At 39.9% G+C, this 23,020-nt stretch overlaps 1 protein-coding gene across 1 annotated transcript; it reads right to left on the bottom strand.

Annotated features, from left to right (window-relative positions):
- Positions 1–2,858: 2,858 nt before the first annotated feature.
- FGG (fibrinogen gamma chain) lies at positions 2,859–9,889 on the bottom strand. The gene is made up of 9 exons (XM_077814467.1): positions 9,821–9,889; positions 9,682–9,726; positions 8,992–9,175; positions 8,802–8,895; positions 6,413–6,543; positions 5,479–5,612; positions 5,155–5,339; positions 4,061–4,341; positions 2,859–3,061 (listed from the first exon to the last, which is right to left on the bottom strand). The coding sequence occupies exons 1-9, from the start codon at positions 9,887–9,889 to the stop codon at positions 2,859–2,861; spliced, it is 1,326 nt and encodes a 441-aa protein (XP_077670593.1).
- Between the last annotated feature and the right edge of the window lie 13,131 nt (positions 9,890–23,020).

A 23,020-nucleotide genomic window follows, 5' to 3' on the forward strand; every position in this document is an offset into this window, starting at 1 on the left:
AGGCAGGGGGAGCCTGCGCACCAAATCCTCGCTCCTCTTCCCCGCCTTCAAAGCACCACAAGCCAGCTGATTGCCCCGGGCAGAAGGAGGGGGAAGGTGCTGACCCGTGGGGTTTGCTAGCGGGCGGGAGGTGCTGTGGGGGGCGGCGTAGGGAAGGCTGCCAGCTGTGGAGAAAGCAGGCAGCCAAACAACGTAAGAGTGGAGCATTGCACAGCTTTAAACAAGCATGTTCCCTAATTGATCAGCAAGGTAACAATGAAACAATGTTAACTGGGACAACTTTAAGTGAGGAGTCACTGTAGATGTCTCCTAAGGCTACATTTGGTAAAATTTTCTATTGAAGTCTAGTCTGTAGGTAATAGTAATATGATTCAATAGTCTCTTCTAGCTTCAGCAGTGGATGTGTAAAATGATCCCTAAACTGCATTCTCATAAATTTCAGATCAGTCTATGACTGTGTTGGCAGATTACATCAGAAAAGAGTATGTAAGGCTCCTCATGTATAAGCATGGTATCAGATTAAATCAGTCTCACAAATAGACTCTTTAGGTCCAGATTTTTATCGGTATTTAGGCATTGTGGTGTTCTGTGTTGCAACATCTAACTGATTAAGGACTGTAATTCGTATTTTCAAAAGGAATATAGGCACTTAGGGATGTAAATCCCACAGACTATAAATGGGATTTTGGATCCTAAACACCTTCTGAAAATGAGATTTAGGCTCTGAAATCAATTAGGCTTTGCAATGCTGAGCACGGCAATGCCTAAATACCATTAAAAATCAGGACCTTAGCTTCTAACTTCAGCAATACTATGATTGATGGCACACTCTCACTTTGAATCCTCTTCAGTTTTGTTTCCTCTATTTCAAAAATGTTATAACAACACTAGAAAAGGCATAGAGAAAAGCAAAATGGTTAAAGGCAGGAAAAGAAAACACTAAAAGGAGTCTGGTCCAAAACCCATTGAGGTCCATGGAAAGTCTCCCAGTGTCTTCAGTGTGGTCTGATTAGGCTCAAAGAGACTACAAGACAGAGGTGTATACATAAAATGGCACATAAAAAAAAAACTATGTGCAAAGATCTTTAAGACTGCAGGACAAAGCACTCACTAATTAAGAAAAACCACTATTCAGATTGCCTGTGCAATCTTCATAAGGCTCCTTTGTGAGTCTGCATTAAGATATAGTCTTTGCAGTTTTACAAAGCATTACAAGGGATGGGTGGGTCTTGAAAATCACCACAAATATGTTACATGATTTCTGGACAGCCCTACAACCAAAACTGAAAGATGCTCAAAATGCTAGACCAGCACTTAAAACACCACTAAACAAGTCACAGGGAAAAGCACTTCAAAAAGAGCATCAAGCTGGACTGCTACAGACCAATCCACTGTCAGCCTACCTCACCACAGTGAAATGTACATAACTAAGGCAGACTCTCACCAAATACAGATTTGTAACGAGAAACTAGAGATGTAAGTCAGGAGACACAAAGCCCCATCTAAACCCAGAGGAGACTGTCTGTGGAGTCAATGTGACCAAGGGCAAAATGAGACAATCTGTACTCCCATGTCCAAAATATAATAATAATTAGCTCTTATATAGCACTTTTCATCCACAGATCTCCAAGTGCTTTACAAAGGACATCAGTATCATTATCCCCATTTCACAGATAAGAAACTGAAGCACAGAGGGATGAAGTGACTTGCGAAAGGTCACCCAGCAGACCTTTGACAGAGCCAGGAATAGAACCCAATGCAAGTCCCAGTTCACTGTGCTATCCACTAGGCCACACAAATACCCTGTACAATATGGGAGAATTTAAGAAAGATACTCCTCAAACTACAATTTACCATGACAAAAAATCTCATTAAAAACAATGAGGAAAAACTGGGCTTGACTCAGGGAGAAGAGAGATGGCATCATGCTTTACAGCAATCTGTCACCAGATAAGGAATGGACAGTAATAACAATGACTCATGGGATCACAAACACTATGTGTAACCAAATCCTGGGTGGGCTGTACCTGCCTCTGACAGGTACCCGAGGAGTTAAAAATGTGTTAAGGCAGCATATGAGGAATCCATAACAATGTGAGAAAAACAGTTAATGGTTTGTATGTGGCTTGCCTCTAAATGAATAACAGAAAAGTACCAGTGTATAAACCTGGGATGGGTGAACTGAAACAGATTTTTACAACAACTTCTGTAATGTTTGTTTCGATTTGTTTGCTTGCTACTGGATCATTAATGACAAGTTTTATGTGTTCTTTGTAGTCAAATTTTATTGAAAGTGTATACAGAAAAATAACCCCACACAGAGCAGACACAGTAACTTACTCACACAAAAAGGCTTGGGCATTGAATGATTTTGTTTTAATAGTGGGCATCAATTAACAGCCAGAGCTGAACTGAACAAGTTTAGATGAAGTCAGTGTCCCAGAGGTAAAAGATTTTGTTTTCCTGTCCAGATAAATCTTTGTTAAACTGTCTCTTTAAATGTCTCCAACCTACAACAGAAGAAAAAAGAAAGTATTGTAATATCCTCTGCCAAAGGATGAACTATGTATGGTTATGATGGTATGTTTATAGTGGTCATGCATATTTATACTAGTTGAATTTCAAAAGGGACAGTGCTCAAAATATATAAAGGCAAAGAGTGATTTCTGATGACAAGAGCATATCCCTTTATTTGTCAGTCAGTTGAAATAACAATTGTACAAATATACTAACATAAAAGTAAAAATGGTTTTCTGAGAAAATGCTGCACAGTGATAACTTCTATAGGCTATCCTGGAATGCTGAGAGGAGCTATAAATATAGTATTGTTTGAACTATACCTGCTGTCTGTTATCTTTCTAAATATCGCCTCGGCCATCTGATCCAATCTGTTTGGAGCCACCTAAGTTGTGCTGCTGTCCTTCTCCTATTGAAAGTCTATTGAATGGGATGACTTTCATCGTAGTTTTCTTCATGGAATACCACCGAGAACGCCAGGTTGCCCAGATAATCCCATTGTCATATCCAGCTGGACCAACCTCTTTTGCTGAGTAAGTGCCTCCTAAAATATAAATTGCAGCAGAATATATAATTGTTTGTAAAATAATTTATATGCACATGCGTGTCTGTAGTAATGAAATCCTGTGCTAAACTATACTTACCGTGCACCATTGACTGGCTCTACCTACTAATCTATCTCCCCGAGGATTTATTCTAACATTTCAAATCTCTGAGCAGCTTCAAACTGCTGTCATAATAAAAAAATGTCAGCCTGCCAGAAAAATGTTTCCTTCTCCTCTCCAAATGTAGATTTCCCCTCAAATTACACTGGTCTTAAGTACAGATAGCCAATATTCAGTCCTGCGTGAGTGACAGGTTTAAGGTCTGAAATCTCAAGATCAGCCAAGAATCCATGATGGTATGGTGTGGAATAAAGTTTTTATTGGTACTTGATGGACATGACCTCCATAACTCCTTCATGGCTACATGATTTATGAGTAATGTAGCCACCACAAACTTATTCTAAACTCTTTCTACTACATCATATCATCATGTATATATCCCAAACACACTGCTATTGCAGATTCCCTCTCCTCTTTTCCATTCGTACAAACTTCTGAACTATCAGGTCTATTTCTCTCCTGAATTCCCTATCCCTCACCCTTTTTTCCTTATCTTTCCACCTTGCCTTGGGGTTTTTTGCCTGTCCTCCTGCAACGGGATTATGATTGGGACAATACTTTTGTAACTGGAAAGCAAAAGGGAGAAACTTCTTGTGTTTGCCTCTAGCAGCAGTGGAAGACAGCACCTGTGCTTTAGCTCTTGCATACAATGCTTCCCCCCAGGCTCAGCAGAAGCTACCTGGAGTAACAAATAAGGGCAGGTAGAGTATCAACTTGTGTTGCTCAGCAGCAAAGATCAGCTGTGAAGTGTAAGGAATGGGATGGCCAAAAATAAATAAACAGCTAAAATCTACACAATGTTTTTCTCCATCACTGGAATTTGTTGTAAAGCCATGAAGTTATTTTTATATGAAGTAGATACCCAAAGCATGTATTACCTGTATAATATTTTCCATTGAGGTTACCAGCATGACATCTATTCATCCACCATCCTGCTCCATCCTGTTCAGCACAATTGCCCTCAAATTTATCATTGTCACTATCATAGGTACTGAACTGCATGCCATTATGGGATGTAAAATATTTGTCACTGGGATCATCTCCAAAATCAAAACCATCGAGGGCATTCCCAGCTTCACCGCCAGCAACAAAATAGGCATAGGTCAGTCGGTACTTGTCTGCTTCAGGTCCCACTTTGAACACAGCATAGTCTGCAGTACTGTTAAAAAAATGGTGAATTTGTGTACACTGGATTCCCCAAACATACACAATTAGACTATAAATGACAGCATTTTAGAGTCGGTTCCTGTGTCACTCTATGTCTAATTAGAAGACATATCTAATAACTAATTAGATATTTCCTTGCCAGATTATAATATGTCACTTTAATGTACCATAATGAAGCCTTCTATACCTCTGCCCCCCCAATTTTAGGTAATCAAAGACAGGTAAAGTGGGTCATCTCAGTGGCCTTAGAGTAGTGCTTTGCGATGGCTTTTAGGAGGTCTGAGTTAGATAAATAATCACAGTCTCCAATTGTCCATGCTGGCATGAAATGGGGATGGTGAGAGCAAATTGCTCCTGGAAGGAGAAAATGGCTTGCACCACTCAATACCTATCTCTTTCTACGGAATAGTGAAGTATGACAACAACAGGTTCTGAATGGAATCTCATCTGATTTCTAGCAGTCTACAGAGTAAATTATATTTTCCAAGGAAGATGCCAACATGGAGCTTTCATGAGCATATACTGCTTCCTTTTTGGTCACAAAGTTGCAGGTAGTGAGAGAAAATTCAACTGCAAATATATTCATGGTTTTATAAACCGATAGAGAAGGTAGTTTGAAACAAATAGGTTGATGACTGTGCATCATCCATTCTTCTGAAAGTTGTACAAACTGATCTGGTAGTGGAGACAGGTGTCTGATATCTGGTAGTAGAGACAGATATCTGTAGCTGTACCAAAAAAATCAGTACACATGACAGGTATGTATTTTAAGTTGACTTTTTGAGAAGGCTCATTCGTTAAATACCTTCTTTTATTCTCCCAGTCTTCCAGTTCTATCCTTAAAGCATATGGAATAGTAGACTGAGTGGTTATTAAATGAATCTTTTCATTTCCCAGCCAGTACTCTGTCTGATCATCTGGTGACAGGTGTCCAAATCCTTCTTTGTACTGAACCCAGCTTTTCTTGAAGTCCACGCTCCCATCAAGTCTCTGGTAGCAAAGAAAGAAAGAAAGAAAGAAAGAAAGAAAGAAAGAAAGAAAGAAAGTCAACCAAAGCAACGTGCCCTTGTAAATGAAATACTGTTATATAATCAGAATTATTCATGACCTGAATTTACAAATTACATACTCTCTGGAACACTGTCCATCCATTGCCAAATGTGTCAATCTCACAATAGACTAGGAACTGTTGCTTAGCTCCTAGAGGTTTGATGAAGTAAAGACCACTGTGTCTGGCACCTTTATGTGCAATGTCTTGACAATCTGCAATAAACAAACACCATTGTTTGTATTTTGGCTACAGTCTTATCTTGTTTTAAACATGGTTTTAAAAGTATCTGATCATTTTCTAGTACAGTGCAACATACACAATACATATAATAATTACTATGGCAAAGTTATCTCTGTAGGCTAGGTCTTCATCACACAGGAAGTCCTATTGAAGTTAACGGGACTTGTATAAGGATGAGCAGGATTTTGCTATTAGTAAATATCTAGGTAGCATAACCTGAATGTAAAATACAATAGTTTTATTTGTTTCTGTAGTCATAAAAAGGGCATTTTTAGGTCTAATGTATTAGATTAATTATCTCTGTGTGGCTGAGCAGAAATATTATAATATAGTATCCTTTCTGTTCTTATAACTCCAAAAAGCACTTGCCTGGTCTATGGACTACAATAAAGATAGGGTTTACTGAGAAAGTCAAATCTTGGCTAATCATGACCAAATGAGAAAATAAGATTTGTTCCACAACTTCCTATATGCAGAACACCTATCGAGTATTTCTGTTAAATGAAGCACTGGCCACCAAACAAACAGCCATAAAAATAGCAGTAACAAAATATAAAATGGAAAAGCATTCATTATATTGGTCATGATGCTGAGTCCCTTATTCCCAGGGGTAATTCTTAGAGAAATCAATAGATCATGTGATTAAGAATAACTCCTGTAATGAAATTTTGCAGGACCACCCATTTAAGTACTCAGATGGCCCTCACCACTATATTGTTGACAGATAACACTTAAGAATTAATCTAAGCCACACAATAAGCATTTCATGTACCTCTTCCAGTTGTATCCAGTATTTGAACTGTGTCTCTGCATGGCTCCTGACATTGTGATGCAAGCTGATTAGTCTTCTGTTTTAGTTGTGAAATCTTGTTCGTGTTTAATATCAACATATCTGTCAGTTGCCTAGAGATAAAAACATAAAAACGACCTGTTATGCCAGTTTTTCTTAATGAGAACAATACATATTTCCCTGAAATATGCCTTACATATCTAATGTACTAATCTAAAATGTGTTGCTTTATTTAATGATCAGGGGGTAGCCGTGTTAGTCTGGATATGTAAAATCGGCAAAGAGTCCTGTGGCACCTTATAGACTAACAAACGTATTGGAGCATAAGCTTTCGTGGGTGAATACCCACTTCGTCAGATGCATGTAGTAGAAATTTCCAGAGGCAGGAATAAATATGCAAGCAATTATACCTGCCTCTGGAAATTTCCACTACATGCATCTGATGAAGTAGGTATTCACCCACGAAAGCTTATGCTCCAATACGTCTGTTAGTCTATAAAGTGCCACAGGACTCTTTGCCGCTTTTATTTAATGAGACATTGTAAATCATTTTGGCTACAGTGTGGTATTTAGCTACAGTCCTACACTAGGGGCAGTGCAGAGCTGCCCCAACCCCATACAAGCATTTGGGCATTTTGCTTTCCAGAGCTAACCATTTGCACTAGGAGGACAATAATTTGCTACAGTCAGTGCCGGCTGGTGCACAAAAACATGGAGCCAAGATTCTGCCTACTCCTCTTCTCTATCTGCCCCCTTTATTGCAAGTTGCTTTTGAGTGGGAGCAACTTGGCAGCAGCTTTTGCACTCTCCTGAGAGCAAATACTACTGTTCTGGGTAGCCCATAGGAAGGCTGTACAAGGTGGGTAGTCTCCCTCTGCGCTCTCATTTTCACTATGCTGTTGCATAAGGGCCAGCCACATTCCAGCCCTTTGTAAATACCTATTAGGGCTTCCATGTATATACATGTTTTCTAGAATGTTGGCTTTGATGCAATGTTTATTACATGTATCCAGAGCTGAAATTGTATTTATGTGACCATTCCAGATCTTATCCCTTCACTACCTCCCTGTTGTTTGAATGTCTTTTGCCTTGTCAGTCCTCCAATGTACTGAGCACTCTGACACTAATCCAACAAAGTGTTTACATGCACGTTTAATTTTGAGCAGGTTCATTGTCTGATTCAGGAAAGCACTGAAGCACATGCTTAACTTGGACATGTTTTACTTGGACCAGCATCTCGTTACGCAGTGAAGCCCATTCCTGCAGTCAGTACACGGACAAAGCTCTATGGGAATTTTTCTTTTGTGAGAACTGCAGGTCTGAGTTCTGGAGGTAAAGTATATAGTAAGGTACAAGAAAGTACAATAGAAACCTGATTTTATGAAGGTTTGGAGGACTCTTGAAATCTTCATAAAACTGGGAGTTCGTAAAATCATGAGAACTTGAAATACCGTGAAAAAATAACAGGAGTCTGCATCCATAGCCCTACATATTATGAAAATTAACTATTGCATATTTGCATAAAAGAGTAAATACATTTGAGAGAAATTCATTCTAATATTATATAGAGTATATTAATTAAAAACAATATAAACCTAAATCTAATATGAAAATTAAAATCTGTCATCAGTGGGTGGTTAAATAAAAAATGCTCTCAGACCAGGTGAGTCAAAGGCATTTAAGATAAAATATAGTTACATTAATTCTAAATGTCTAAAACTGAGATTTACTGTATATTAACCAATTATGAGTGATTCCTGGCATAATGTTATCACAGGAGCGACTTTGGCATTTAAAGTTAAATAGTACAATTACAATTTATAAATAATTATTCATTATTAAAATTTAGATAAGTTAAATATGTTTTCAAATATATAGAATAGTATAGACTTAAGATGAACACCTTTGAGTTTAATAGCGATTCTGGATTCGCTCCAATAAAACAGAGAGTAGAAATTGGTGTTCATGATGGGTGTTCAGCAAAACCAATAAAAAAGTATCAGCTAGCTAAACAAGTCTTTGGTTAGATCCATGTTACAGTTTCATGTTACTAAAATCTCTGAAGTCTAAGAATAATGAATAGAAACATTTTGAACAATTACTTAAACAAAAATACTGATTGAAAAAAAAAAAAAGAACAGTCAAACTTTCCCATGTTCTTACAGCCAGATCTTGTATTTCAGTGGGAGATGTGGGTATTCAAGAAATGCAAGATCAGATCCTAATTCTGCAGTTATGAGTGAAAAGACCCCAAAATGGTCTTTATATGCAGAAATGAAGTGCTGTGAAAAAAATTAAATTGCAGCTGGTAAAATAAAATAAAGGAACAGAGCTGCATAGTTAGACAATATCAAAAGTGGGAAATACCTACTGTATAGTATGTTCATGTTCCACAATAGTGTTTTCATATCTGATAATTTCATCAATTATTTTCCTGGTTTTTTGAGTAAAACCGTCGATCACATCTGTAGAACAGGTATAATATATTAATGCAATTACATGTAAAAGTAAGAAAACCAAATTAATGCATATTTTTCTCAATTTTGTCTTTATGTTCTCACTTGGCTGAGTCTGTTTCTCTGGGGGGCTGAGGATTCGGATTTGGCGGATCAACTGTTCCGTTACAACAGAAGAGTTAGTGATCTGCTGCAAGAGATTTTCAAGGACCTGCAGCTGCTTATCCACATCAGGGTGGTATTTATTCAAGAAGTCTGCAATGCCGCATGTAGTTGGGCAATAGTTCCCCTAAAGGGAAAAGAATAATTAAACATAACAATAATAGTAATAATTAATTAATAAAGGCCCAATCCAGATTCTACAGTGAGGCAAAAGAGATGGTCACTTAGGGCAGGAAAATATTAAGGGCAGCCCAACATTCAATAAGGATTTATGTAGGTAACTGTGGACAGGTAGGACTGGGCATTTGCTACTTTGCCTGCAGAAGCAGAATCTGTAGAGACAGTCCTGATAATGCATATTGTTATTAAATATTAAAAATAACAACATATGTTATTGATAATAGCATACTTTAGAATAATACATGGCATTATTAATGGAATTTACAGTACATTTTAGAACAATGAATGCTGTTATTAAGAGTGCCTGTAAAGCATAATATTACATTTAATAACAGTAAATATTGAAAATAACAATGCATGTTAAAACAAAATAATAATGATTGTTAACTATACGTGGAACAATATTTTATTCAGCTCCTTAATTTAGAAGAAAGGAATCACACATCTACTTACAAATCGTTCATCTAAGATGCAGCAGTTTTCTCTGGTAGCAATATACTGAAAGGGAGAAAACAACATTATTTTTTAGTTATTTTTCTCCTTATGGTATTTTTGGGGCATAGTAATGGTCCGTTTGTACAATTTCACTTACTGCCATGCAAGCTGAAAAGAGTAAGGACAGGAGATGCACAGTAGCCCAGCTGTGTAAATTCAGCACCATTGTGTCTATAACAAAGTGTGCTCCCAGCTAGAGTGTGTGCAGAGTCAGTGACTGAGAGATTCAGCTGTACGGGCTGCTGGAATCTTCCCTGACTCTCCTGCACTTCACAGCAGCAGTTTAAGGGAGCTGGCTGAACCTGGGGGTGGGCACCGTGATGCAATGTGTAGGGGTGGGACAGTGGTGGAAGAACAACTTCTCAGTCCCTTTGTCCTGGATTCCCAGAATTTGCACTGAAACTCCTGCTCCTCCCACTTTTAGTACCAGTTTCCCATTCGCCCACATTATGTCCTTTGCAGCCAGGGCAGTGTTAGGATCTGGAGAAAGGGGAGGCATAGAGCCATGCTTTCAGTAACACTGGAGTAATAAAACTAACATATGATGCTGGACAATGTTGGAATGCTGCCTGAGATGAGCCCTAGTTGTTTAGTTCAAGGAGAAGCCCCAATTACTCTCAGGGACTATACGTAAGAGGCACAGGTTATTCAATAACAACAGGCTGCTATTTTTCAAGCACTTATGTTCTTACAATCCACAGATTCCATTCTGGGGAATTGTATGTGTCAGTTGTAGAATCAAAGTGTTTTCCTTTCTAGTCACCACTGGTTCAGAACCCATGCTTTGAAAAGCGCATTGCTGCTGTAAGCAAGATTGTATGCTCTTAGGGGCAAGGACTCTCTTGTTTGTTATGTTTGTACAGTGCCTTGCCCAATAGGGCTAGAGAAAGGACAATCTTGTGGTTCGGACATTGAACAAGGACTCTAGGCTCCATTCCCAGCTCTGCTACAGATTTCAGTCTAGATCCGCAAAGCACTTAGGTGTTCCAGTCCTCAGCATTGCAGGACCCACTTTTTAGGTGTCCTGCCCCCGAGTAAAATTCACAGCCCCAGGTTAGGTATCCAGGCTTCCTATACAATGCATGGGGAAAGATTGGTGCTTAAAGAAGGAATCCTCAAAAACCAGCAATTTAGCAGGGTGCCATCTAAGATAACCAGTGGGCAATGCCAGCCAAAGGTAGTTAGGTGATTAACTCCGGGCCAGAGGGAATTGCCTATCTCTGCTCGAGATTCACAGGCTTGTGCCCTCTCCTGGAGTTAGGCATAGAAGCCAGGTCAGCCCTTTCTCATGAAAAACCACAGAAAGAATGAACCTTTCTATGGCCAATAGCCGACTGGTTCGGGCACTCACCTAGGGGACGTGTTTTCAATATTCATAGAAGCAAGGACATGAGTTTTGTCTCCCACATCCCAGATGAGTGCCCTAGCTATTGGGTATTCTGGGACACACACTCACATCAGGTAGCCCCCAAAATTCCCAGTCAGGTTGCCCTCAGCTGTCTTTTGTGTGCGGCCTGTTTGGGCCCCACAGATGAGACAGGCAGGGGAACGCCAAATTTAAGACTCTTGCCAGGGCTTAGGTGTGAGCTAAAGCATGGAGTGGCTTGGGGGCATCAGGGTTTAGGTGGTTTTGCACATGCCCACCAGCAGAAACTTAGATGCCCAGGGGTCTTTACTGGTGGAAATTTAGGCACTTACAGAGTTTAGGCAGTTCCAGGATGTGGTGGCACCTGAGCAGGGATTTTGAAGCTCTTGATGTTGCTTAAATGTTAGACCTAGGCACCTAACATGGCAGGTAGGCTCCTAAGTCCTTTGTTGATCTACCCCTTCCTGTATAACCAGCAGCAAGCCATTTCACTGCTCTGTGCCTCAGTTTCCAATCTGTAAAATAGGGATAACAATATAGCTATTTTACACTCTTTGCTTATCTCTTCTATTAGGATTGTAAATCTTATGTTAGAAGGACTGTCTCTCACTATGTTTTTGTACAGTGCTTAGCATTCTGGGGCCCTTATCTTGGCTGTGGCCTCTAGGTACAATTATTAATTGACTAGTTGATGAGAGGCAATGTGGCCCATTCAGCTGGGACTTAGGAGTTCTGGGTTCTATATCTAGCTCTGCTACTGGCCTACTATTTGACCTTGGGCAACTCACTTCACCTCTTTGCACCTCAGTAAAATGGGGATAATGACACTTACCTTCTTTGAGACATGCTTCAAGATCTATGGACAAATTATGCTAGATATCAGTGCTAATATGCTCCAAAACATGAGGGTTTATAGCCTTTATATTTTTATCCTATCTAATATAACTGTAGGCAGGTAAATATCAAATCTTGTTTGTATCCTGATAAAGTTTTATGTATTGATGACGTATTTTACATTGGTCTTGCCCAGCATGGATCCTACCATACACAAAAATTAGCAGGGAATACATAAATAATATAATATATAAATCCATGATACCATCAATCAAGCTGAGAGGGATATCAACAAGATGGTATAAAAGTTGTGTACATAGGTGGGGGGGATCATCTTTCTAGGGGTTGCACTGAAATTCAATTAGAGTTGGGAGCCTAACTCCCTTGGGCTCATTTGAAAATGCCAGCCAAGTGACTGGCAGCTCTCGCTTCCAAAGAATGGCATTAGCCATCTTCATCAATAATTGACTCTGCTGGCTTTAATAAGTTATGAAAGATATGGCTCCAGCTTATAGTTAATTTGTTCTGTTCTCTAGACGCCTAAAGTTGTGTAAATAAAAATGGGTAAAAGCCAAGCAGCACTTATGTATTCCCCTACCACCTCACTGGCACTGTTCACACAGAAATGGTCAAGCAGACAACAGCTATGGTATATGAATATGAATCTTGCCTATAATACGTTCCATTTGTCTTGCAGTGAGTCTCCTACCATTACTGCTCCAACATGCTCCCTTGCTGCTTCATCAGGTGCACATCATTTGTAAGCCATGGTGATCTCCTGGAATGAGACTAATGCAGGGTCCAGGGGCATCTAGAAAGCACTGTTTCAATGCTTGCAGACAACACAGATTACAATGTTTCCATTAGACTGAACAGAGTGGTTCAATGCCTAGGCAGTATAAACTGAAAACACCTATGAAAAGTAACTGGACTAACCTGAGTCATAACTGTGCACTCACAAACGGACTTGATGGCAGGAGAAGCCTCCTGACCCATATCTCCTCCTGCTCAAGCTCTATCTGTATGATGGGTGAGCCATATAACAAACTATAGATATATTCTGTACTTTGTCAGGACTAGAGAAAGTGCCCTTCTCTCCTCCACAGAAGGGATTTTATCCAGGCTTGAGGCCCCCAAAGAAGCCGTTAGTGACAAGCGTGTGGGAGGAATTATTTATTCTATGCAGAAGTTTCAGGGTTCAGAAAAAAATATTGAGTCTCGATTGGTGATGATAACTACTAGTACCCCTTGGAGGTATAGGTATTATTTCCAGAACATTTGGCTTGAAAATGGTTTTGAGGGTAATGCAATAATTCTTAATGAAGTAACTAGCCTCTGCTACCCTTACTAAGGAACCATCCACTGCTAAGAGTTTGACTGTCATAGATAATTGATAAGTTGGGTTCTGCACATGATATCACAAGAACTAGCACAGAATATTTGGGAACCAAATTTGTGGTGAGTTGCTTGTATTATACAACTGTGATATTATTAGGTCTATGGAGTTAAAAGGGTTGGAGAGAACAACTGGCCCATCTGTATAATTATTGTCAAGTATTGCTTTCATTTTTAAATGTTGCCATTTTCCATCCCCAACTAGCACCTAGTTTCCCTCTCAACAGGAGCTTCAGGTTTTATACCTCATGAAATATACATCCTTTCTGTGCTTTGCAACTGTTTCTGTGGTCTTGATCTAGCCCAATGGGAATTAGGTGCCTAAATATGGTTGAGGATCTGGATCTAACTCTATTGTATCTCCACTTCCTACACTCTCCTCTTGAGCTTTCACTTTGCATAAACCTGGAAATTATTTATTCCTGGCTTTCTGCTGGCTCCAAACTTGAAAATGAGATGTGTTCTTAGCATAAAGGATTTATGGTGTTTTACTCCCTCCCTAAAGAGACACTTTCTTTGTGTTACTTGTGGCCCCAGCAGAGTTAATCCATTTATAAACTGAATGTTCTCTTAGAGAATGGATGATTCATGTTTTTGGAGATCTATTTGTGCTCTACTATGTGTCCAATTTAACTTGCCTATATCGATTTTTGAGCAGTTTTACCTTTCCTGTGGTTTATTTACTGATTTGCCAAGAAATGATGAATGATTAATGTAATGCAGACAGAAGGAAGATTTCTTAAATTCAGTTTACTTTTGCCATGGAGTTTATTTTTTGAGCAAAGGTGAATCAGTATGTAGTTAAAGGAGGACTGCTAATCTAGTTCAATACTTATTAATCAGATAAGGTGACAGACAGAATTTGGGTACATTTGTTATGCAAACACAGCTTTAATTCAATTGTGAGGCTTTTTGTGTGTGTGTGTGTTTTGTCAAAGGATCATTGGAAAGCTATCCAACACTTTCCTGTTATTGGTGATAAATCCTTATGTTCAGAAGAACAAAATAAAACCATGAACCGTGTCTATGATTGTGAAATAATTGCTAATATCTAGAACATTATTTTAATTTCTTTTGGGAATAATTAAACTAGCTTCTACTTATCTATCTCTCTTAGATTTTTTTACATAGCATTTATCGCTGTAGTATCTAATCATTGCTGCACTCATCACATTACAAAAGGCCTATTTGTAGCTTCCTACCAAACATAAAAGCAAATATACTTAAGTGGGCACATATAAATGTGCAGAAGCAGTATTATTTTATGCCCACATTTTGGGGTAGATTCTGATTTCACACTCATGTAAATCCAGACTAAGTGCACTCAGATTAAATCAGTGTAGTTATTTCAGAGTCACATTGTTGTAATGGATACCAGAATCTGGCCCTTTGATTGGCAAACCTTGCCTCTGACCCCACAACCACTCAACAATATACATGATTCCTGCTTGAAGCACAAATAATTTGTACTAATAAGGGTGCATAAGTCCCAAGTCAAAGTTACTACATGGCAGAATTGGATACCTGTGTAGACTGGTAATAGGGACAAGAAGTAAAGATGATTTTAAAAATTAATTGACTGTCATTTAAGTACTGCATAATAGCAAAGCTGAGTCAGTGTACTACAGACCTATTTATTTGAACTGTTACAGTACTTTGTTTATAAATAGCGATTTAAAAGTGTGGTGTTTGGATGTTGCTTGTAATTATTAGAATTGGGAGCACTGGCTGTTGGGAGTCTGAAAGGACAGGAAACAGGAAGGAGTGGGGAGGAGTTGAGAGACGGTGAGAGCTACAGAGGGTGCAGCAGCAGCTTGGTAAAGAGGTTTCCACTTTGAAAATAAAGTCCTGTTAAAGCTTGTTAGTACCTTGCCTGGTTGATAAAACATTTTGGCGATGAGGATGGATCTTCTGCCTCTGAACCCACCTGCACCCTTTCTGCAAAGCCCAGGTGAGCCTCCAATTGCTTTTACTACCTGGATCTATATGTTTGAGACTTATCTGCTTGCAATCAGTGCTACAGAGATTTCTGAAGTAAGAAAGAAAGAACTGCTAATCCACTGCCTTGGAGCAGAAGGGCAGTGTATATTTTACACTTTTCCCCTTGCAGATGATAAATATGAGACTGCACGCACTGCATTAAAGATTTTTTTTGTGCCAAAAGTGGATGTAGTAGCTAATCGCTACAGATTTCACCAGTGTGAGCAGAAACCAGGAGAAACTATAATGCAGTATATTGCTTCCCTGGGGAGTCTGATTGTAAGTTGTGACTTTGGGAATATGGCAGATGAGATGATTAGAGACCAGCTCATTGAGAAAACAACCATGCTTCATGTAAGAGAACGCTTACTTCTAGAACCACAACTTACACTAGAAAAAGCAATAACCATTGCTACTCAGATTGAGTCAGCTACAGCTGAAGCCAAAATAATGAGCATGGATACAGGAGGCACAGTCCAGGCTGTGACTCCTTTGCAGAAAAGTTCACTACTACTGCAGACACACAATTGCAAGAGGAAAACTAATGAAAAATGACCGAATCAGCAAATTCAAAATACAGTAAAAGCATGCTTTTGCTGTGGATCCCCACAACACCTTGCAAGCTACACAGGATGTCCGGCAAAAGTAGCTCAGTGCAATCATTGCAAAAAGATTGGACATTTTGCTAAATAACATATGTCGCAGTAGCCACTTCAATCAACAGGTGCATGCTGTTACAATACCAGATGTTACTGTGCTGAGCGTGGACAAAATCACTACTGCACATATTCCAAAACAGATAAAGTACACTGTAAACATTTCCTCCATACCCTCAGGCAAACCACACTCTATTCAGCTAATGTTGGACACTGGCTCAGCGGTATCTATACTACCTGATTCCATCTATCTGCATTACTTTAAAGACGTGCCTCTTACTGAACCCAAACTTCACTTGGTGTGCTATTTGAAAAATCATATTCCAGTACATGGCTGCCTGCCAGTAATAGTTACTTTTGGTGATTGCTGTGTAACTGCAGAGTTCTACATTGTCCACACAGGCACTCCTATCCTTGGCAGAGATTTATTGGCTGCTTTAAATCTCAGGGTAGTTAATGGATGAATTGATCTTCCTCAGCAAAGCACTCTTGTGGTACATACACCAGTTTCAGCTGGGACCCAACACCAGGTTGAGGAGAAACTCGGCTGTGCTTATGAGTTTCTGCATAAAGTTAAAATGCGGAATAATGTGATGCCTGTACGACAGAAGTTACGGCTCTTACCATTTTCAGAGAGGGGAGCTGTTTCAGAGGAACTTAGAAAACTTGTTCAAAAGGACATTATTGAAGAGATCAACTCCTTGGAATGGGTTTCACCTACAGTAGTGACAAAGAAGAAGGGTGGAGGCATTCGCCTTTGTGTGGACTTAAGGGAGCCAAATAAAGCAATTGTGATTGACAGCCATCCTCTTCCTCACATAGAAGAAGTATTTGCAGAACTCTGTGGAGCTAAGATGTTTTCTACTCTTGATTTACAGAGCGCATACCACCAGGTTATGTTGCATGAAGATAGCAGAGACCTCACAGCATTTATTACACAAGAGGGACTATTTCATTTGAAATGTGTTCCATACAGTCTCGCATCTGCCCCAAGTGCCTTTCAAAAAATGATGTAATTGATTCTGAAGAATCAACATGGAGTTCAGTGCTATCTGGATGATATTATGGTGTTTGAAAATACTTCTGAGGAGCAAGACAATAACCTGCAGTCTGTACTAAACTGCATCAGCACAGCAGGCCTCCAGCTCAATAGGTCCAAATGCAAATTTAGACAAACTGAACTCTCCTTTCTGGGGCATACAATTTCACAGGCTGGACTAAAACCTGATCCAGATCATATCCTGGCAATTTCAAATGCTCCTCCTCCAACAGATTTGCAAACCTTATGCTCCTTCTTGGGTCTTACCTCCTGGTATGCAAAATTCATTCCCAATTATGCTTCTGTCATTGAACCGTTACGGGAATTACTATGGAGAAGTTCAACCTTAGTGTGGACAATGGATGCACAAGCTATTTTCGAAATGGTGAAAGACTTGATTGTACATAGTCCAGTACTTGCACTATTCAGTCCTGCATTGCCCACAATTGTAACTACTGATGCTTCTGATTATGGACTTGGGGCTGCTCTCACACAACTGCATGAGGACAACACAGAGAGAACTGTTGCATTTGCTTCAAGTAATGCTGAGAGAAAATATTCTACAGTCAAAAGAGAATCACTTACTTGTGTCTGGGCTACTGAAAAATGGAGAACTTACCTGTGGGGCCGCACGTTCAAGCTGTGCACAGACCACGGCCCTTTGACGACATTGCTCACCACGAAAGGACTCGGAAGAGCAGGATACCGTATTGCTCGATGGTCTGCAAGACTACTCTCTTTCAATTATGAACTGGAATATAAGCCTGGAAACCAAAATGTGGTCGCTGATTGCCTTTCTCGCCTGCCTTTGCCTTCACCAGATGGTCCACCAGAGGATGAGGATGTAGTGGTTGCGCTTATTACAAGCACTCTCGCTGCAGTTATAAGAGAACAATTTCAAATTTGTTCAGCGTGTCCAATTCAACAAAAATTACGGGAATTTCTGACAAAGACATGGCCCAGTCACCCTAAAAACCTTGACCCAGTTTTGCTGCCTTATTTTAGAGTTCGGAATGAACTTTCTTTGTTTGATGGCTGTCTGCTACGAGGTACGCACCGGCTCCTTGTGCCAGAAGAATTACAGTCAAAACTCATACACCTGGCACATGATTGTCAGAAATGTCAGAACCAAACAACTACTATGGGATCTGTATTGGTGGCCAGGGATGGACTCTCAGACTGAAGCACTCATAAAATCCTGGGTCACTTACCAAATAAATTCACAGCTCCTCTTAAAATCACAGAGAAGAAGGGACTTTACACCTATTGACTTTCTGATGGGCAGGTATGGAATGCTTCTTATCTTGCACCTGCCTATGCACCAAGAGGAGATTATGCCAACACCCAGGCTGCACTGGATGACTTCACCATAGTACCAACACAACAAGACATTGCACTGGAACTGGGGCTTGAGAGATGGCCTGTCAGACCCAGATGACCACCTGTCTGGACTAGAGACTATGTTATGTAGTATCTACAGTGTTTTCAGTGTAATATTTCTGCCAACAGTATAGTGACTTGTTTCATATTTGTTCTTGTGGTTAGAACAATAATGTTTATTTTAATTGGGAGAGTTTCTTAAGAGAGGAGGGAATGTGGTGTTTAGATGTTGCTTGTAATTATTAGAATTGGGAGCACTGGCTGTTGGGAGTCTGAAAGGTCAGGAAACAGGAAGGAGTGGGGAGGAGTTGAGAGGCATGGAGAAAGCTACAGAGGGTGCAGCAGCAGCTTGGTAAAGAGGTTTCCACTTTGAAAATAAAGTCCTGTTGAAGCTTGTTAGTATCTTGCCTGGTTGATACAACAAAAAGTGAAAATGAAAAAAGTTTCCTGAGTCACTTCACCAATGTACACTTTCTGTTTCAATATGTAAATCGGGGAAAGCAGTAAAAAGCAACATTTCCTTGCCAATTCAATAGTCCATTCCCTGCAGAAGACATGCTGCCACATGTTTCCTGAAATAATAAAATAAATACGTGAAATATTTGTGAATCAGCAAATAACTGTTAGCATGGCTCCATGGGTGATGTGAAATGTTTCTCTTTCTTACTAACAAGAAACTGTTCCCTCCCTTTATGTTACAAATAGACATTGACTGCATGGCATATGTGCCCTTCCATTCAAACTCAGATAGGAAATTTATGTCTGAAATAAAATTTTTAAAAGTGTGAAACTTCTTAGCTTAATGCCATTGGACAGCTTCTGTTTGGTCCATTTTTAAAGAGTTTATAATACATTTAGCTGCATATACCTAAGTTACAAAAATTACTAGTTAAAGATATTTTCAAATCTCTTAAGACTGTGTAATATATATATACACACTGAAATCAAGGATCAGAGCCTAAGGGTTGTATCACCATCTGTGGAAGCAAATCTAAGTGCCATTAACAGGAATTCCATCATGAACTAATCATAAATATCATCACACTTTTCAAGATCTATGGATTCTACGCATGCTTCCCACAACATGTGGTGTACCTCCTCCAGTACCCTAAATGTCTCAATAAAAACTATGTGGGCAAAGCCAGATAATCACTACTTAATTGAATGAACTGTCACAGAAAAGTTATAAAGGACAAAAACACCATGTAACATGTGGGAACACTTTTCACAAAATGATCGTGCCGTATTTGCCCTCAGTGCTCATTTTTAATGAAACCCTGAATAAAACCTTCACAACACTACCCTGGGAGCTTAAATTCATAACTTTGCTAGACACTTAAAATCATGGTCTTAATAAAGACACTAGAACTATTGGTTTTTTACAACAATCTGTAACTCACTAAATCACCTATTTTTGTCCCATGACTGCAGAGGTGTTAACAGACCACTCATAGGCACCAACTCTGTGGGTGCTCCAGGGCTGGAGTACCCACAGGGAAAAAATGGTGGGTGCTGAGCACCCACCGGCAGCCCCCCATCAGGTCCCCCACACCCCTTAGCATCTCCTGCCCAATGGTGGGTCCCGTGGATCAGTACCTCCCCATCCTGCACCTCCCGCCCGCCATGATCAACTGTTTCGTGGTGTGCAGGAGTCTCTGGAGGGGAGGAGCAAGGATGCGGCATGCTCAGGGGATGGGGTGGAATGGGGCGGGAAGAGGTGGGGCGGGAGTGGGGCTTTGGGGGAAGATGTGGAGTGGGGGCAAGGCCTGAGGTAGAGCCGGGGGTCAAGCACCCCCCGGCACATTGGAAAGTTGGTGTTTGTGAGACCACTTCACCTTGAATGGTCCCTTAGAACAGGGGGTCTTAACCTTTTTCTTTCTGAGCCCCCCTGAACATGCTATAAAAACCCCAAAGCCCACCTATGTCACAATAACTACTTTTCAGCATATACAAGTCAGGGCTGGCGTTAGGGGGTAGCAAGCAGGGCAATTGCCTGGGGCCTCATGCCACAGGGGCCCCTGGAAAGCTACATTGCTCAGGCTTCAGCTTCAGCCCTGGATGGAAGAGTGCAGGGCCCGGGCTCCAACCCCATGTGGAAGGGCTTCGGGCCTTTGGCTTTCTGGCCTGGCCCTGCTTGGCAGTCCCCCTGAAACCTGCTCGCGGCCCCCCAGAGGACCTCAGACCCCTGGTTGAGAACCACTGCCTTAGAATATGTGTTAACTACTTATGGTAAACAATCTGTTCCAGTTTGTATTTAGCCGTGATGCTGAGTAAGCTTCCCAGACATGAAGAAGAGCTCTGTGTAAGCTTGAAAGCTTGTCTCTCTCACCAACAGAAGTTGGTCCAATAAAAGATAGTACCCTACACACCTTGTCCATCATGAACTAAGGACAGTACAGGCATGGGTTGTTTTAATTTTTGTTTGAGAAGAGCAAACAAGCAGAAAGTGTAGGTGTATCTCTGCCCTACAAGGACAGCACAGCTTACACAGCAAAAGCACTGCCAGTTTAGACAATTCTGTGAACGTGGATCTGCCTGTGGGCAATGTTCCCATATCCGTTCTCTGATAAATACATTCACAGTTTAAATCAGGCAGGGTCTGTCTCCAATCCATATATTTATTTCAATGTCTATATCTAAAAAATTGATAACCTTGTCGTTTAGAGTGCTGACAGCAGACTCAACACTAAGTTGTTGCCTGTCTGAGATAGCTTCTACATCTTCTCCCTGGGGAAAGAGGATGGAAGGATTCATGTAGCAGCAGCTCCTATGACCCTGAGACCCTTCTAGTCTCTGCTCTCATATTCAACCACTGCATATTGACACACAGAAAACCACCATGGAACTGAGCTCCATGATGTGCAATGGGTGTGCCCCTCAGTGTTGACCTCCAAAAACATTGTCCCCCTTTGGCAGTGCAAGCACATCAATTATGTTATCAAGGATGGAATCCTCTGCAGCCAGAGAGGTAGGAGTAGGTTTGCTCCTAACTCAATTTCACCTGTGCAATGCCCCTTGAAGTCAACTAAAGTCAATGAAGTTGCCCTGGTGTAAGTCAGGTCAGAATTTGGCCCACAATCTATGTCTGGACTCACTTGCCTTTTCCTGCATACTACAGAACTACAGTTTCTCTGCAGAGTATGTTTTGAAAATTGTACAGAGTTACATAACAGGCCCTTAAAGAGTACCTACAATTTTTTGGAGGAAGATTATAAAGATTTCTACATGCCCAGTCCTGTACTCCTTCAATGACCAATACTCCTTTTGACATTAAAAAGTATTAAAAGTACAATTTTCAGAAGCAGTTAATGGTTTAAGAGCCTGAAAATCAATGGGGCTTAAGCTCTTAAATTACTTAAGTACTTTTGCAAATTTTATCCTAAAGGCATAAAAGAACTTAGGAACAGGTTTTTAATAACATGATGATTTGAAGGAATTATCAATCTTTTGAAAAGTCTCCTCATATTCATTTTTAACCAGTTGCACATTTACATGATAAATAACACTAGTGATTTTGTTTAAGTACCATTCAAATCCCAAGCAATTAAGAGAGGAGATAGCTTTAATAACAATAGAAATGTGATACAAGGCAACAAGAGTAATATAGTTTGTGCTTACAAAAGACTGTATGTTATTATTTTGCTCTGTTATAGCTGGGGTTCGTCTGGGTCACAGAGCATGTGACAATGTTAAATTTGTATATGCTAAAATTCCTAAACACAACAGGATTTGCTGGGAACAACTTGAGCATTAGCATTGAAGTATGCTGCTTTTGGGAGTTTGTGACACAATGTTTTTCTATAAAATGCTGCATTGCAAATTCCAGCTTTTTACTTATTTACAAAGAACAGTTTAGATGGTTGGTTCATTTAGAAGAGGTTAATTTTCAGAGTATCTTCAAAAGAGAGATTACATTGTATACTTTACCTTGAGTAGAAGAGTAGTGAACTCCATTTGTTAAACAAAAATGTGCACTAATTTGTAATGATAAGATAAGAAATCAATTCAAATATTTGCTGAATATTTTGTAATTAGCTGAGGCCAGGGTGTACAATAAACAGAACTATAGGTTTGTAGCTATTGATGTAGTACTTTCAGAAAGGAACAGACAGATAATAACACTAATGGCAACATAGCAAAATTTATTACTGGATAGGAGAGTTTGGCTTGTGGAACACTGTGTTACAACATTTTAGCAATTGTGATTTTTAATTGCATGCTAAACAAAAAACCCAGCAAAACATGTTGAAAAGATATTTTCTCATACTTTCTTCAGCAATAAGGAAAACTCACTATCCTATGCCCATACAGGCTCCTCTAGCTTATGCCTGGGGACGAATCATAAACACAGCTACTTCAAGATATTGGGAATGCCAAAGTGAGCTGTGTTCTACCTTTGCTCACTCTCTGACTTGCACTGTGTACTCCTCAGTCATAGCTGAGGATCTGGCTAAGAATTTTGTCCTTAGCTTTACTATCCTCCATTGCAGCATTATCAACCCTGTAATTAGCTGTTTTCCTGATATAATCCAAGCTTCTTAAAGCATAATTTAATCTGATAGTAACATGGTTGTTTCTTGCTCTTTTTTAATTTTTCTGGTTAGAAACAAGAGTTATTGAGCATTAATCTTTTTTGACAGTTTCCAG

The sequence above is a fragment of the Eretmochelys imbricata genome, chromosome 4 (genome assembly GCF_965152235.1).
Source record: "Eretmochelys imbricata isolate rEreImb1 chromosome 4, rEreImb1.hap1, whole genome shotgun sequence".
In the NCBI taxonomy this organism is placed as follows: Eukaryota; Metazoa; Chordata; order Testudines; family Cheloniidae; genus Eretmochelys; species Eretmochelys imbricata.

Bases quoted from the DNA above. Each gene is read 5' to 3' on its own strand.
- FGG (XM_077814467.1), bottom strand. From the start codon at position 9,889: ATGGTGCTGAATTTACACAGCTGGGCTACTGTGCATCTCCTGTCCTTA. The intron at 9,727-9,820 runs GTAAGTGAAATT...TCTCCCTTTCAG, and splicing joins TCTTTTCAGCTTGCATGGCA to TATATTGCTACCAGAGAAAA. The intron at 8,896-8,991 runs GTGAGAACATAA...CCTGTTCTACAG, and splicing joins AGAGAAACAGACTCAGCCAA to ATGTGATCGACGGTTTTACT.